We start from the raw sequence: 16,045 nt of genomic DNA on the forward strand, positions 1-16,045 counted from the left end.
AATTTAATGTAGACAAATACAAAGTGATGCACATTGGAAAGAATAATCCAAATCATAGTTACCAGATGCTAGGGTCTACCTTGGGGGTCAGCGCTCAAGAAAAAGATCTGGGTGGCATTGTGGACAATTCGCTGAAACCTTCCACCCAATATAAGGCAGCAGCCAAGAAAGCAAACAAGATGCTAAGAATTATTAGAAAAGAGATGGTAAACAAGACTAAGAATGTTATAATGCCCCCTGTATTGTTCAATGGTGTATTGTTCAACCTTGAGTATTGCATTCAGTTCTAGCCTCAAAATATAGTGGCACTAGAAAAAGTTTAAAGAAGAGCGACCAAGATGATAAAGGGGATGGAACTCCTCTCATACAAGACTAAAGAGGTTAGAGCTCTTCAGCCTGGAAAAGACAGAGCTGAGGAGAGATATGATTGAAGTCTACAAAATCCTGAGTGGTGTAGAACGAGTACAAGCATCAAGATTTATAAAGACTAGGGTACACTTGAAGTTATGGGGAAATACTTTTTAACTCAATAGGAAGAAATAGTTTTTCACTCGGAATAGTTAAACTCTGGAATGTATTGCCAGAGGATGTGGTAAGAGCGGTTAATGTAGCTAGTTTTAAAAAAGGTTTGGGCAAGTTCCAGGAGGAAAAGTCCATAGTCTGCTGTTGAGACAGACATGGGGGAAGTCACTGCTTCCCCTGGATCAATGGCATGGAAGGCTGATACTATTTGGGTTTTTGCAAGGTACTTGTGACTTGGATTGGCCTCTGTGAATACAGGATACTAGGCTAGATGGACCATTGGCCTGACCCAGTAAGGCTATTCTTATGTTCTTAGATCAGTCTTCAACATGATAATCAGAATAATAATTATCACTATGAATAATAATCAGGGCATTTGACAGCTTTCTTTGATATGACCTCTCTGTCACTTGAGGGTAGACAAGATGGATCAGGTTGCATGTGCCAAATGGAACCACTACACACAACTTCTGGAAAACTCTAGGGGTCTCTACTTACTATATTGCAAGAGCAATCCACTCTAGCAAACTCCTATGCTCTTGTGCAGGGACCATTCTAAATTGCTCACTTCCCAAATTGAGGGTAATTTTATAAAAGGGCACCCAGGCAGGGAAAGCACAAAGGTGCTTAAGTGACATCTAACTAATAAAGAGAAATTATGAACTCCACAGAAAGTAGGCATGCACAAGAACACCAGGGGTGAGGCAGATCAAACTGTGTACATGTACTGCACTAGTAAGAACAGACACATATGTGAAGATTTAATCAAAGCAATCCTGCCCTACTCTGTCTTTGGCTAGCCCAGACATGTCAAAATCTGGCCCGCGATGTGTTAAAAATTGGCCCGCCAGACATTTTAAATTTTATAGTAAATGTGGCCTGCCAGCACGAACCACTGCTGCTCTTCACTCACGTCTGACTTCACCTGGCCTCCTCTTCAAAGCAACCTGCTGAGGATCGCCGGCTGGCTGTAGCAAACCTCGCAGGCCGCTGTCCACCTTGGAAGCATGTTCCCTCTGACGCGATCCCATACATCAGAGGAGGGGGTGGGATCGCATCAGAGGGAACGTGCTACCGAGGTGGACAGTGGACAGCGAAGTTCGGTACAGCCGGCCGGCAATCCTCAGGAGGCTGCTTTGAAGAGGAGGCCAGGTGAAGGCAGACACGAGTGAAGAGTAGCAGCGGTTCGTGCCAGCAGGCCAGAGTAGACCAGGAAGCCGGGATGGAGGGAGGGTAGGAATGGCGGCCCAAATCTGAAGGTGAGACCAGGAAGAAGGGGGGGAAAACATACAGGCCTTTGGGACAGGGGCAGGCCTAGTATAGAAGTACCCGGCGGGAGAGAAGAAGGGGTCCAAATGTGCATATGCTGGACTGAGTGGAGGGTGGGGTGGGGTAGGGTGGGGAAGAAATAAAACAGAGGAGAGGGAGAGAGGGAAGGAACAGACAGAGAAGTTGGACACAAGGGATGGTGGGGAGGGGGTATAGAGATACTGAATAGGAGGTAGTTGGGAAGAGAAACGGAGAGATGGTGGACCCTGGGGTGGTGGGGAAGGAGGGAGAGATGCTGGATGAAAGGGTAGTTGAATAAATGACAGATGGTGGTTCTGGGGATGATGGGATCCATTGCCGAAGCTGCGGATATGGACATGAAAAAAAGGAAAGATGCCAGACCTCCGAGGGAGGAAAAGGAAATGGAAGGGGAGGACAGAGATGGAAGATGGATAGTTAGCACGGAGAAAGAAGAAAACGACAAATGGGCATGAGACTCTGGCAAGCGAGTTATCAGAAGACAACCAGAGCCTGAGACCAACAAAAGGTAGAAAAAATAATTTTATTTTCTGTTTTGTGATTACAATATTTATTTTGTTTACACCACAGAGCTGGTGTGGGGTTGGAGACATTGTAACCCTATACTTCTACTAAGACTAAGCCTTAGTCGCTTAGGAGTCCTTTTATTAAGGTGCGCATTTAGCTAAATCGGTTAGCATACCTTAATTAAAGGACCCCTAATTATCTTAATTAAAAATCTGGCCCGCAGCTTAGCCTTTTTTTCAGATTTCAACCTCTTATGTGATTGAGTTTGACACCCCTGCTCTAGCCCCTAAAAAAGTCCACATGTATAGAGGGTAATTCTCTTCAGCTTGCCTAAAGTTAGGTACTTGAATGATGCATGCTATGTGTGAATTCTAAGTACAAAAGCACAAAGTGGAACTTAAGTCTCTGGATGTTCAGGAAATATTGCTTATTGAAAAAGTCAGATTAAAAACCAAATAAAAGCAACCTCAGGATTTATTTAGGTACAGAATGTGTCACTGATGTTACATGCTCACAAAAGTGAGACTTGGACCCTATACGGTCCGTGTTTCGGTGAACACTCAGCTTTCCTCAGGGGTCCTTGAAAATAAATTGACATTAAAATAGAATATAAAAATAAAAATAATTAAAAAGAATGAAAGGAATAAAAAATTTAGTGAAATGAAGAGTGACTCAAAGAGTGAAAATGAAAGAAATATATAATATTTGGTGTGTGGAAAAGGTGATGAATGGTGAAAGGAAACAAAATTGAAATTGAAATACTAAAAGGGATGTGATGATGACTCAGTCCAAATGGAGTGTAAAGTTATGTGGCTCATTGATCAGAAAGTGCCCATCTTGATATGTTGTGTTAATAAGTTGAAAATGCTAAAGTGCCAGAGTGAGAAAGAAAAACAATGCTATGAACTGGACTAACCTGAAACTAAATGACACAAAACACGTGGTTCCTAATACCTCAGATAAACCTAAGAGAGAAAACATAACATAAAAATTGTGAGGTGCACATATGTCACAAAAATCTAAAACATACTAAAAACTAGAAGATTCAATCCCCTTGACTTGAGACTTAGGAAGAAAATATGGCTTGACCTAAAACTTATGAAGAAAGAAAGAAGGGACAACAAAGAGACCGTAAATCAAATATAATGGCATCAACTATACCTTTTTAATAACTTTGCTTGTGTTTGCTCTTCTCAATGTGTGAATTCTAAAACAGTAACTGTGCATGCAATTACCATTATAGAATACTAGCATAAGGTCACATATTAATGTTAAGCGTGGACACTCAAAGAGTGCCAACTCAATGGCTGACTGGTTTAAACACCAGTACCTAGAAGTAAGCAGAAAGTGCTGAGCACGCTTATGACTTGCTTATACGCTCCCTTGCAGTTGCACGCAATGGATTTTATGCACACAACTTACAGAATCCCAACTAAGGGCTAGATTCACTTACCTGACTCTCTGTGCCCGATCCGTGCAGGCCCGACCAATTCACAAAACAATAAAATTAAAATGAGGGCAATCGGAGGAATGCCCCCTCCAACCGCATGGATCGCTAGTGTGCGATCCTGACGCATGCGCAGACCATCTGCTTTCCCTGTAGATGGTCTGCGCATGCATTTGGTGTTCATTTTTTGCTGGGAGGGGGGGTTTTACTGGCCCCGACTCTCCTGTTCTGGAAGGGCAATCCCCGGTGGCAGCAGCCTCTTTAAAAGCAGGGCTCTCATTGTTACATCAGCCCCTTGAGCATATGAGAACTTGGTAGATGTTGGAGCGGATCGGGGTAAGTGCCCTGGGTGTGTTATTACATTGTGCATATCCCCAGCAAACAATCAAAAGAAATGCAATTTGCAAGCATGGAGGCACCCCTTCCTCCATCCCCCACCCCTTCCTCCATCCCCCACCCCTTCCTCTTTCTTTCCGTGCTCCCATTGATGCATTAAGGCTGACTCTCTGGTATTACTTTACATAATATTAAGCAAGGAGAGCAGGAAATTATTGACTCTCCTGCTCTCTGCCGCCCTCCGCAGTGCAGCCCCGCTTTAAAACCACGGGCTCGCACTGCGGGGAAGGGTGGCAGAGAGCAGGAGAGTCAGGCAGCAAGAGCAGGGCTCGGCTGGAAGGAGCAGAGAGCAGAGCGGTAGAGATAGGTTGCAGGGCTGGGATTTCAGGCAGAGGACGTTTGCGGAACAGGAAACACCTTTATTCACATTGTCGAAGGTGACTCGGATAAGAGGGGAGACAGGGCCAGGACAAATGTCAGAAAGTTTTGCTTCACACAGCAAGTGGTGAATGCCTGGAACGCTCTCCCGGAAGAGGTTGTGGAGGAAACCACCATTCCAGGATTTAAGGGCAAGTTGGATGCATATCTTCTTGAAAAACACATTGAGTAACTAAGGTATTCGCCAGGGTAGACTTGGCTGGGCCTCCGCGTGTGCGGATCGCCGGACTAGATGGACCCATGGTCTGATCCGGTGCTGGCATTTCTTATGTTTTTAACAATTGAGAGGTTTGGTAAGATACTGTAAATGGGAAGGAGGAAGTTGGAGTTGGGTTGTATAAGAACATTTATATGCACATGTAGACATTCCTAGGGTCCTACCATGCCTTGATAGCAGAGATCTCTAGTGGCTCTACAAAAGTACTGTTTTGTGACCTTTTTATGATAGTCAGGGTTTCCAGACCTGGGGAAGGTACTCCTTAATAGTGAGACAGTGGTAGGCAGAGATCTCATTTGAAAAGAAACTGAATGATATAAATGCCAAGCCCAAAGGATAGCTAAGCCATTGTACCAGGAGTTAGAAATCTTTGGTTAACTCAATCATTATACCATAATGGGGTGTGATGATGTGACCAGGCTCAGTGGTATTTCCGTCATATATCCACACTCCCCAGGTACTCTCTGGTCTTCCAATCTCTAGCTTTTCTATTAAGGCAACATAAACATAACAATAACATACAGGGTTACATACACATATTTATGTTTATTAAGAAACATACATTCATTCCCTTCTAAAATCCATTACCAGGGGCCTTCCCAACCCTCCTGGTCATTCTCCGGGTCCTCCCTGGACTCTGTCTCTTCCAACCCTCCTGCATTCCTTCCTCCAACCCTCCATTGGCCTTCCATCTTCAGCAGCTTCTGGGGCCATTTACCGGTCACTCTGCTTGTTGCCACCATCCAAGCCAGTCCCCCCCCCCCCCCCCGCCTGATGCTCCTTAGATCCTGGCCAATGCTCCCAGGGTCTCTCAGGCTGCTTCACCTGGGGTCCTCCCTGGTGGCTCTTGATGCCATCACCGGTCTCTCCAGCCCCGCTGACCCACTGCTGATCAACTGCCTGACCCCCCTCAGCCTTTGACTCTGCCAGCTCTTCCAGCTACCTCTTTTGGGACCATCGCCAGTCCCTTACTCCCTGGATCCCCACCACTTGGATCCTTCTTCACTGGTACCTCTGCCGGTCATCAAGTCTGAGTCCCTTCCTCGACTCCAGGCTCTACCGGACCCTCTGGCTACTTTTAGCTTTTTCCTGCCGGTGTATAGGTCTCCGTAAACCCTCCCATCACCGGGCTTCATTCCAGGGTCAGATCTCTCCACTGGTGTACAGGTCTCCATGGACCCTCCCACCACCGGGCTTTCTACTGCTGCACCAGTCCCCATGTCAGGACTGGTCAGCCTGGCCACCCTACTCTGCTGCACCAAGCCCCCTTGTCAGTGCCGGTCAGCAGTGGCCTTCAGAGCTTACTGGGAATTGGGCCTGAGGCCTTCATTCCTCCTCCCAAGGGTCACCCGGTTCTCAAAGGACCTCCTGTCTTTCTCTGCTTGGGATCTGTCCTTTTCAGCACCACCATTTCCTCAGGGTTGAGTGGACAGCTCCCAGAAGTTTTTGCAGGATGTTATACAGATTAGCTTTTTCTTTCAATTGTTCAGGTTCCCTCTGCTGACCTGGGAGAGGAACGTCACCCTATCACAAGGGGTTACAATATGTTTTCACTATTCGCTGGGGTTATATTCCTAGAAAACCACGTGAATACTTTGAACATGAATACGGAATCATTGATCCTAAAGGGAAAAAGAGGTTGGGTTCCTGTGTGACACTGCTGCTTCCTAACACCATAAACTCATCTTTTCATGTACCCTTCTAGTAAAGAACAACTTACTTATTATATTGTGTATTTTATAAATGCACTGTATTTTATAGTGTTTTTTTTTGTAAAAACAGAGTATGTACAGCCTTTTGGTGTAACAATACTTATGTACAGCTCTATGAATATTTCTTCCTCATGGGAACACACACACTATGCATGGGTGCGAATAAGCGAAAATGCCCTAGAATAGTGAAAATGGGTTGCTCTTTATTTTGCATGAATATAGAACAAGTAGATATCAAGAGCCACTGTATCATCTCTAGCTATCCCAGTCATTGAACTAGACTAAGTAGAGCAATAGGGGTTGCCTAGGCCATTGCATTGCACAAAGTGAAAAGGACAATAAAGGATTGTCACTGATCCTGGAAGTGAAGAAGACGATTCAGAGGATAATCCCAGGAGCTGAGGCAGAGAGCCAGAGTAAAATAAAGTAATAATTTAAAAACTGTGTTATGTGTTTACTCAGGTTCCCTTTGTCTAATATTGCATTTGTTTAAATATCAGAAACCAGTGTGACATATATGCAATAACAGAGGAAATCAGGAGATGATATGGCTAATGGTGGATTTTTATATACCGCCCTTCTTCATGCAATAACAGGGTGGTTTACAAAGTAAAACCATATAAATTAGAAAAGAAGGGATCACGTGATGTCATGAACGAGTGAAGACGTCTCCTCGTTCACTCCGGGGCTGCCCTACCTAACTTTGCAAATCAGAGACTCTTTCCCGATCTTCACCGCGTGAGTGGTGCCCTGTGAGATATCGTTATTATATGGACCGTTATTTAACAAGGTCTCAGAAATCCATGCAGGCAAAATCAGCGCGAAAAGAACGCGAGCGAGCGCGGCCTGTGGATCCCAAGATGGCGACGAGCCCCGCAGCGGCGGTCTCCAATCTCACTGAAACGGCGCTGAGCGATATTAAAGCAGCGTTGGCGCAAGTATTGGGGCCCAAAATGGAATCGCTTACCGCCCAAATCACTAACATCGAGACACTGCTAGCCGCAGCTGCAGCTCGCACAACAGAGCTGGAAAAGCGAGTGTCTGACCTGGAGGACTCCTCTGCAGTGCGTGGCACGGATCTTGGCGCGTTGCAGGCGCAGGTTGGAGCTCAGGCTGAAAAACTCGACGATTTGGAGAATCGATCTCGTCGCTCTAACCTGCGCCTGATGGGCATCCCTGAAATGCTGTCTGATCGATTATTGCTGGAGAGGTTGGAACGTTGGCTGCAAGATGAATTCTCTCTTCAGCCCTCTATGGGGCCTTTGCGCCTGGAGCGGGCGCATCGTTTGGGCCCCCGCCCTGGTTTGGAAACACGCCCGCGAGTAGTCATCTTGAAACTCTTAAATTTCCGACATAAAGTGGAATTACTGCGACAATACCGAGCCAGGAAAGATGGATTAAAATATGATGGAAACCCGGTCCGCCTTAGTCAAGATTTTTCTGTGGCGCTACAGGAGCGGAGGAGACCTTATTACCCTCTTTGTGCACGACTATCTGAACTGAAACAACGCTTTCAATTTAATTATCCGGCCATGCTGCAGATTCAATGCAATGGAGTCTGGAAATCTTTTCAGATCCCGGAGGCAGCAGATGAATATATAAAACAACTTGCGAGCCCCGGTTCTGGAGCGGTTTGACTGCTTGATTTGAGACACACCTAGAGGGGTTTGTTGATGATTTGGGACATTAGTTGCTGCACACACTCGAAGGAGGGGTGTCTCATTGGCACTTTTGAGGGCACTATATTCTGATGGTCAGGGTGGCCCTGGGGGTGATATCTTTTGTGACCTACATTTCTCCCACGGGATGGGGGTTTTTGGGTTTGTTGGGGGGCACAGGGGGAAAAGGGATTATTTGGGGGCAGCAGCGGTATGGTATTGTTATTTTATATTTTATTATGTTTTTTGTTTTAGGTTGATTTATACACAGCTGAGTGGATGGTTTGACTGGTGTGTGATTGTGATGTCTTGGGGTGAGGCTGGGCACCCTGGGACACTTAATTTTAGGTGGCTTATTTGCTTTAACATGCGGGGTGAGGATTCCCATGGGTGACCGAAAGATACGTATACTTTCCTGGAATGTATCGGGAATTACGTCCCCTGCAAAACGCACAAAAATATTATCACAATTGAAACATCATTCTGCAGACATAGCTTGCCTACAGGAGACTAGGCTTACTGATCTTGAACATCAGAAACTTCAGAGAGGTTGGGTTGGAGAACTGTACTATGCATCCTCACCGGGGAAGAGGGCAGGGGTGGCCATACTGATTCGAAAGGGCTTCTTATGTAAAGTACAGGTCTTACGACGTGACCCTCAGGGCCGTTACCTTTTGGTGAGAGTGGTGGGACCTGGTGGGACCTTTAGACTGTTAGTGGGATATGGCCCTAATGGTTATCAGCATCCCTTTTTTCAGACTTTGGTTAATATTTGTTTACAAGACTCCGATTGCCCATTAATTTTGGTGGGCGACCTGAATCAAGTACTAAACCCCAATATGGACCGCTCTGGGTCTTCTGGAGTGGCGATGGTGAAGCAGACTAAGGGTATTCCTTATCTTTGTTGAGCTTTGGGGTTGGTGGACCCCTGGAGATTGCTTCACCCTACCGAACGAGATTATACCCACCAGTCTAGAGCGCATGGCTCCTTTTCTAGGCTTGATTACACTTTAATCTCAGAAACATTGTTTGCTCGGGTCTCTGAGGCCACGATAGGCCCCCTTGAAATATCGGATCACAACATGATTTGGATTGATATAGCACTGGGTGGCCCAGTAGGCCCGGGGTCTGGTTGGAGATTTCCCTCCTATTTACATAAAGATGCCCATTTTCAGAAATTCTTGATTGAGAAGTGGGAGGCTTATTGATCTAACAAAGCCCAACACGTAGACCAACCAACCTTGTTCTGGGATGCAGCCAAAGCGGTATTACGTGGCGATATCATTGCTTATGTCGCTACTAGAACTCGTCGAATAGCACATCGCATAGTACAGCTTGAACGACAGTTAGTGTTGTTGAAACGGGAATTATTGCGAGATCCTTCAGAGGCTAATAGTGAGGCGTATAAGGCGGTGTTAGTAGTGTTAAACTCTCTTATTCATGAACGTACTAAGAAACTGTTGTTTTATCGTAAATTCCATTTTCACAAATATGGTAATAAAGCTGGGAAATTACTAGCGTCTATAACTAAAAGTTGGAAGGGATCTAGATACGTATCTATGATACAGGAGAGCTCGGGGAAGACTTTAACATCCTCGGTGGATATCTCGGCTGGCTTTCAGAATTATTTTGAGGCCTTTTACGCATCCCCAGGTCCTTACACGGGTCCTGATGTGTGTGATTATCTGGAGGATGCGGGGTTACCCCACCTGACGGTGACCCAGATATCCATGTTAGATAGGCCTTTACATTTACAGGAGGTGATGCAGGCAATACAGAAATTGAGGCCTTGCACTGCACCGGGACCGGACGGTTACTCACCAGAGTTTTACAAGATCTTATCCTTCTCCATAGAAACATAGAAACATAGAAACATAGAAAGTGACGGCAGAAAAAGGCCGAGGCCCATCGAGTCTGCCCACACCGCTGACCCACCCCCCCTATTTAATCACTCTCTGATGACCTTTGCCTCCTAGAGATCCGACATGAGCATCCCATCTGTTCTTAAAATCCGACACGCTGCTGGCCTCGATCACCTGCACTGGGAGCTTGTTCCAGCTGTCAACCACTCTTTCGGTGAAGAAGTATTTCCTGGTGTCGCCATGAAACTTCCCGCCCTTTATTTTCAGCGGGTGTCCTCTTGTGGCGGAGGGTCCTTTAAGAAGGAAAATATCATCTTCTCCCTCGATACGACCAGTGACATACTTAAACGTCTCAATCATGTCTCCTCTCTCCCTGCGTTCTTCGAGAGAGTATAGCTGCAATTCGTTCAGTCTTTCTTCGTATGATAGATCTTTAAGCCCCGAGACCATCCTGGTGGCCATCCGCTGTACCGACTCGACTCTCAGTACATCTTTTTGGTAATGTGGCCTCCAGAATTGTACGCAGTACTCCAGATGAGGCCTCACCATGGTTCGGTACAAGGGCATTAGGACGTCGGGCTTCCGACTAACAAAGCTTCTCCGGATACAACCCAACATTTGCCTAGCCCTGGATGAGGCCTTCTCCACTTGATTGGCCGTTTTCATGTCTTCACTGATGATCACCCCCAAATCCCGTTCTGCTGTAGTCCTTGCTAAGGTTTTACCATTTAATGTGTACGTTCTGCACGGATTATTGTTGCCCAGGTGCATGACCTTGCATTTGTTAGCGTTGAAGCTAAGCTGCCAGGTCGAGGACCAATGTTCCAATAAAACCAGGTCTTGCGTCATGCTGTCGGACAGACTGCCGTTACCCACAATGTTACATAGTTTAGCATCATCGGCGAATAATGCTATTTTACCTTGAAGCCCCTGAGTCATGTCTCTTACGAATATGTTGAAAAGGATCGGGCCCAAGACTGAGCCCTGCGGCACCCCACTGGTCACTTCCGTCGTTTTAGAGATGGTACCATTAACCACCACCCTCTGAGTTCTTCCACTCAGCCAATCGTGGACCCATGCTGTAAATGTTTCACCTAATCCCATTGATTTCATCTTGCCCAATAGCCTGCGGTGGGGGACGCTATCAAAGGCTTTGCTGAAGTCCAAGTACACGACGTCCAGGGATTCTCCCATATCTAGTTTCCTTGTTACCCAGTCAAAGAAACTAATGAGATTGGATTGACAGGACCTACCCTTGGTGAATCCATGTTGGTGGGGATCGCGTAGTTCCTCCTCGTCTAGTATCATGTCTAATTTGCGTTTGATGAGTGTTTCCATGAGTTTACTCACTACCGATGTGAGACTTACCGGTCTGTAATTCGTAGCCTCTGTCCTACAACCCTTTTTGTGCAGAGGAACGACGTTAGCTGTTTTCCAGTCCAAGGGCACTATTCCCGTGCTCAGGGACAGATTGAAGAGTATTGATAACGGCTCCGCTAGGACGTCCCTGAGCTCTCTGAGCACCCTGGGATGTAGATTGTCCGGCCCCATTGCTTTGTTCACCTTGAGTCTTGATAATTCGTCGTAGACGTCTCCGGAAGTAAACTCTAAATCCCGAAACGGATCTTCTGAACTTTGCTTTACCTGCGACTGTGGACCTGACCCCGGTGCCTCACATGTGAAAACAGAGCAAAAATATTCATTTAGTAGTTCGGCTTTGTCTGAATCTGATTCTACATATTTCCCATCTGATTTCCTAAGGCGCACTATCCCATCAGTGTTTCTTTTTCTGTCACTAATATACCTGAAGAAGGATTTGTCGCCCTTCTTAATGTTCCTTGCTAGGTTTACCTCAGCTTGATGCTTGGCCTCTCTGACTGCCGCTTTCACCGCTGCAGCTTTGGCCATGTATTCCAATTTAGCCTCTCTTGTCTCTGAATGTTTGTAAGAAATGAATGCTGATTTCTTTTCTTTACAGAGATCTGAAATCTCTGCGGTGAACCATTGGGGTCTATTGTTTCTTCGCCGTTTGCTTGCTGATGTGATGTATCGGTTCGTTGCTACATGTAGGGTAGATTTCAAGGTTGACCACATATTCTCCACATTATTGGCCACAGCTTGGCTTTGTAGTGTGTGATGGACGAAATCTCCCATGCGTTTGAAGTCAGCGCCTCGAAAGTTGAGTACTCTGGTTGCCGTGCTTGATCTAGTGAAATCTTTCCTGAGGTTGAACCATATCATGTTGTGGTCACTGGAGGCTAACTTATCGCCTACCGAGACCTCTGATACGCTTTCTCCATTGGTGAGTACCAGGTCCAATATCGCTTGTGCCCTAGTGGGCTCTGATACCAGTTGTTTGAGTTGTGCTCCTTTAATTGTGGATAATAGCCTTCTACTGGCGCTGGTTGTCGCTGTGAGCGTGTTCCAATCTGCATCCGGCATGTTGAAGTCCCCTAGCAGTACTGTGTCCCCCCTTAGAGTGATATTCTCTATGTCATGGATTAATTCTATGTCTTTGTTTTCCAGCTGTCTTGGTGGTCTATAAATTACACCAAGATACAGACACTTTTCTTTGCCTCTGGCTAGGTTTACCCAGAGGGATTCTCCGGAGTACTTGACCTCCGTGATTCTCGTAGTTTTAATGTCCTCCCTAGTGTATAGTGCTACCCCTCCTCCTAACTTGCCCTCTCTGTCTCGACGAAGTAAGTTGTAACCCGGTATAGCCATATCCCACCCATGAGAGTCCGTGAACCAACTTTCGGAAATCGCCACCACATCTAGGTCAGCATTTATTATCTCGGTCTCCAGCTCAAGGATTTTATTGCCTAAACTGTGTGCATTGACATACATAGCTCTCCATGCCTTGTGATTGTTAGGACCCTGTGTTATTTTGCCCCCTAATGAATTGTTTGCAATGTGAGCATTTATTGCGGACTCAGAATTAATTGCAATGTGAGTACTTACCTCGGACTTGGTATTGTTAGTATTATTTGCAAAGTGAGCACTTACCTCAGACTCAGAAGTGGAGCTGTGACTCTCCTCCTCAGGAGGAACCATAGGCGGTTCTCTTTTAGACTACTACTTGACTATTCAGGAACAAGGGGTATTCCCCCGTTATTCTAATGACGCCCTGATTACATTAATTCCGAAACCATCTAAACCTCCAGCTGACATAGAATCCTATCGACCGATATCATTACTGAATGTTGATATTAAAATATTTGCTAGAATTTTGGCCGATCGGTTGGCACCCATTCTGCCTTCTATTATTGTGCCTGAGCAGTTGGGTTTTGTTCGGAATCGACAATCAGTACTTAATGTTAGACGGATTCTTTTAGCCTTTTCTCGTGCGCAACAGGAAAGATGTCCTGGTCTGCTTGTTGGGTTGGATGCGGCAAAAGCCTTTGATAAGGTTCATTGGCACTACTTATTTCAGGTTTTACAATATATGGGGATTCCTGTCAGTTATTTGACATCGGTACAGGCGCTATACACTGGACCAACGGCCTCGGTGTTGGTCAATGGGGTGAGATCTCCCTCCTTTTCCATTGGTAGGGGGACAAGACAGGGCTGTCCGCTATCACCCCTACTTTTTCTTTTATATTTAGATCCCCTATTATGCACCTTGCAAAGAGATGATGAGATTATGGGCTTATCTGAGGGTGGTTTGCAGTTAAGGGTACTAGCCTTTGCAGACGATCTCTTGCTTGCATTGGGCAATCCTCATAGATCGTTGCCGCGAGCATTAGAAACATTTACTCAGGACTAGTCCTCAACAGGCAGAAGTCTTTGGCGCTTCCTACCTTATCTGCGGTGCGACTGACTTGGCCTGGAGAGTTTCCTTTGCAGTGGGCCCCCTCTCATTTGACATATTTAAGAGTGATTATTCCCCAAAATCTAAATAGGCTTTATACAGCTAATATCTTGCCCTTGCTCCGTCGAACTTCAAGTCTGTTACATGGCTGGCGGACATTTCCTATATCTCTCTGGCCGTATAGCTCTTTATAACATGATGATACTGCCCCAATGGCTATATATACTACAAATGCTCCCTATTATGTTAACGGCACACCATTTATCACTACATAGGTCTCATTTATCAGCATATCTGTGGCAGGGTAAACGAGCTAGGATTTCTTTGGCCAAGTTGATGCTTCCAATTGCTCAGGGGAGGTTAGGACTTTTATGTGTATCTAGGTTTAACCTTGCATGTCAATTACGCCACATTCATGATTGGTTTTGTAATACTGCAGATTTTTCATTACCTGAGATCGAATGTTTTCATTTTCAGCCCTACCATTTCAGCTATCTTCTGCATGCTCTCCAGTTGCCAGACTTGCCCCAGTTGCAGTCTCACCCGGTTTTACCTGCTATGCGCAAAGCCTGGAAGTTGTTGTGTAAGATGTTGCAGATTTCTTCACGCAGAACACCTTGCCTTCCCATAGCTGGCAACGGGGACTTCTTACCTGGCTTGGATTCTACAGTGTTCCGGCGTTGGTCCAATGCGGGCCTGCAATATGTGTCACAGGCTGTGCAACATACTGGTTCTCCTGTCTCTTTCACTGATCTGCAGACGAAGTTTCGTCTATTGCCCACGGACTGGTTTGCGTACCGACAACTTCAACACTATCTACAGACCTTGACTCAGACGATGCTACGAGAGGATGTTCAGGACAGATTGCAGGAGGCGATTTCCCTCACAGCTCAGGAGCCCATACCGCTAAGATTCTATCATAAGTGGTTGCAGGAACGTGCTGGTGACTTGGACTTTTCCACCTTGGCACAGAAGTGGTCAATAGATCTCCAGCTGCCTATTTCAGCTGATATGATCCGTAAAGGTATTCGTCTGGGAAATGCCTCTGCCGTGTCATCGGTGGAGAGAGAGAAATTACAAGTTCCTGTTGCATGCATTTTGCACACCAAGGAGAGCGCATGTGATGGGGATCAGTGCGGGACATTGTTGTGGGAAGTGTGCTTATCCTATGGCATCTTTTGGACATATGTTCTGGACTTGCCCCCTGGTATCTTCCTTTTGGATACACTTGGTGTCTTTGGTGGCGAGGCTTTGGAGTTGCTCTTGGAGACTGCACCCCAGTTTTCTTTTCACCTTACAGATTCGTTTTCACCCACCTAGACCAGGTTGTGCAGCCTTCCTTCGAAAAACTGTGTTGCTGGGACGGAAATGTATCTTATTGCAGTGGCTCTCGCCACAGCCTCCCACCATCCCTCAATGGAGAGCATTAATGTTACATCAAATGCTATTGGAACGACGAGATATTGTGGATATGTCGACCAAAGCTGGACGATTGTTTTATCACTGTTGGTACCCTTTTAGTTTGACTTTCACTCCTTACGTTCAAAACCAAATTTGGAAAAATTAATCAGTCTACATCTTATATTACTTTTACCTTTATTTGATTTTCTGCTACCGCTGCTGCCTGGGTGGGGTGGAGGGTGGATGGTTGGGAGGGTGGGGATTGGAGTTGTATTCTGTTATGAAAATGTGATTTGTTGCGTTCTGTATTACCTTTGTGGTGTTTAATAAAAATGATTGAAACATAAATTAGAAAAGAACTACAAATCAAAAAGTAAAGGACCGGAGGGGTAAAAAAATTTCACATCAGTGCAGTACAAAGTCCAACAGAATGGAGGGGTGCCTAGTGGTTAAGAGTACTGCCTCAGCACCCTGAGGTGATTTCAATCCCAGCCTGCTACTTGTAACTGAGCAAGTGACTTAGTACTCCATTACCCCAGGTAGGGGCAGGGACAGGGGGAGCGGGGTTGCCAGTGCCTCGCCTCTCTGGCCCCCGTTTGCCAGCGTGAGCAGCATCTTCCACCTGCTGCTGGCACCGGCCTCGGCTCCCTTCTGATGTCACTCCTTGGTTGCAGGACCAGAATGTGATATCAGAAGGGAGCCAAGGCTGGTGCAAGCAGCAGGTGGAAGATGCTGCTCATGCTGGCAAACAATTCAAGAGGTGCGTGGGGAAGGGCCAGAGAGGGCGGGGGTGTGGGGAGGTGCTCAAGTAGTGAAGGGTGGG

General features: G+C 46.1%; 2 protein-coding genes across 7 annotated transcripts in view; one reads left to right on the top strand and one right to left on the bottom strand.

Annotated features, from left to right (window-relative positions):
• LOC117359083 overlaps window positions 1-15,141 on the top strand; it is a 112,032-nt gene extending 96,891 nt beyond the window's left edge. Inside the window, exon 8 of the mRNA XM_033941256.1 lies at window positions 14,299-15,141. Coding sequence (XP_033797147.1) covers window positions 14,299-15,141 — 843 coding nt within the window. The remainder of the gene's footprint in view (window positions 1-14,298) is intronic.
• LRRC20 (leucine rich repeat containing 20) overlaps window positions 1-16,045 on the bottom strand; it is a 368,748-nt gene that overhangs the window by 209,582 nt on the left and 143,121 nt on the right. The gene's annotated exons all lie outside the window — the stretch shown is intronic.

Source organism: Geotrypetes seraphini, chromosome 4 (assembly GCF_902459505.1).
Source record: "Geotrypetes seraphini chromosome 4, aGeoSer1.1, whole genome shotgun sequence".
In the NCBI taxonomy this organism is placed as follows: Eukaryota; Metazoa; Chordata; class Amphibia; order Gymnophiona; family Dermophiidae; genus Geotrypetes; species Geotrypetes seraphini.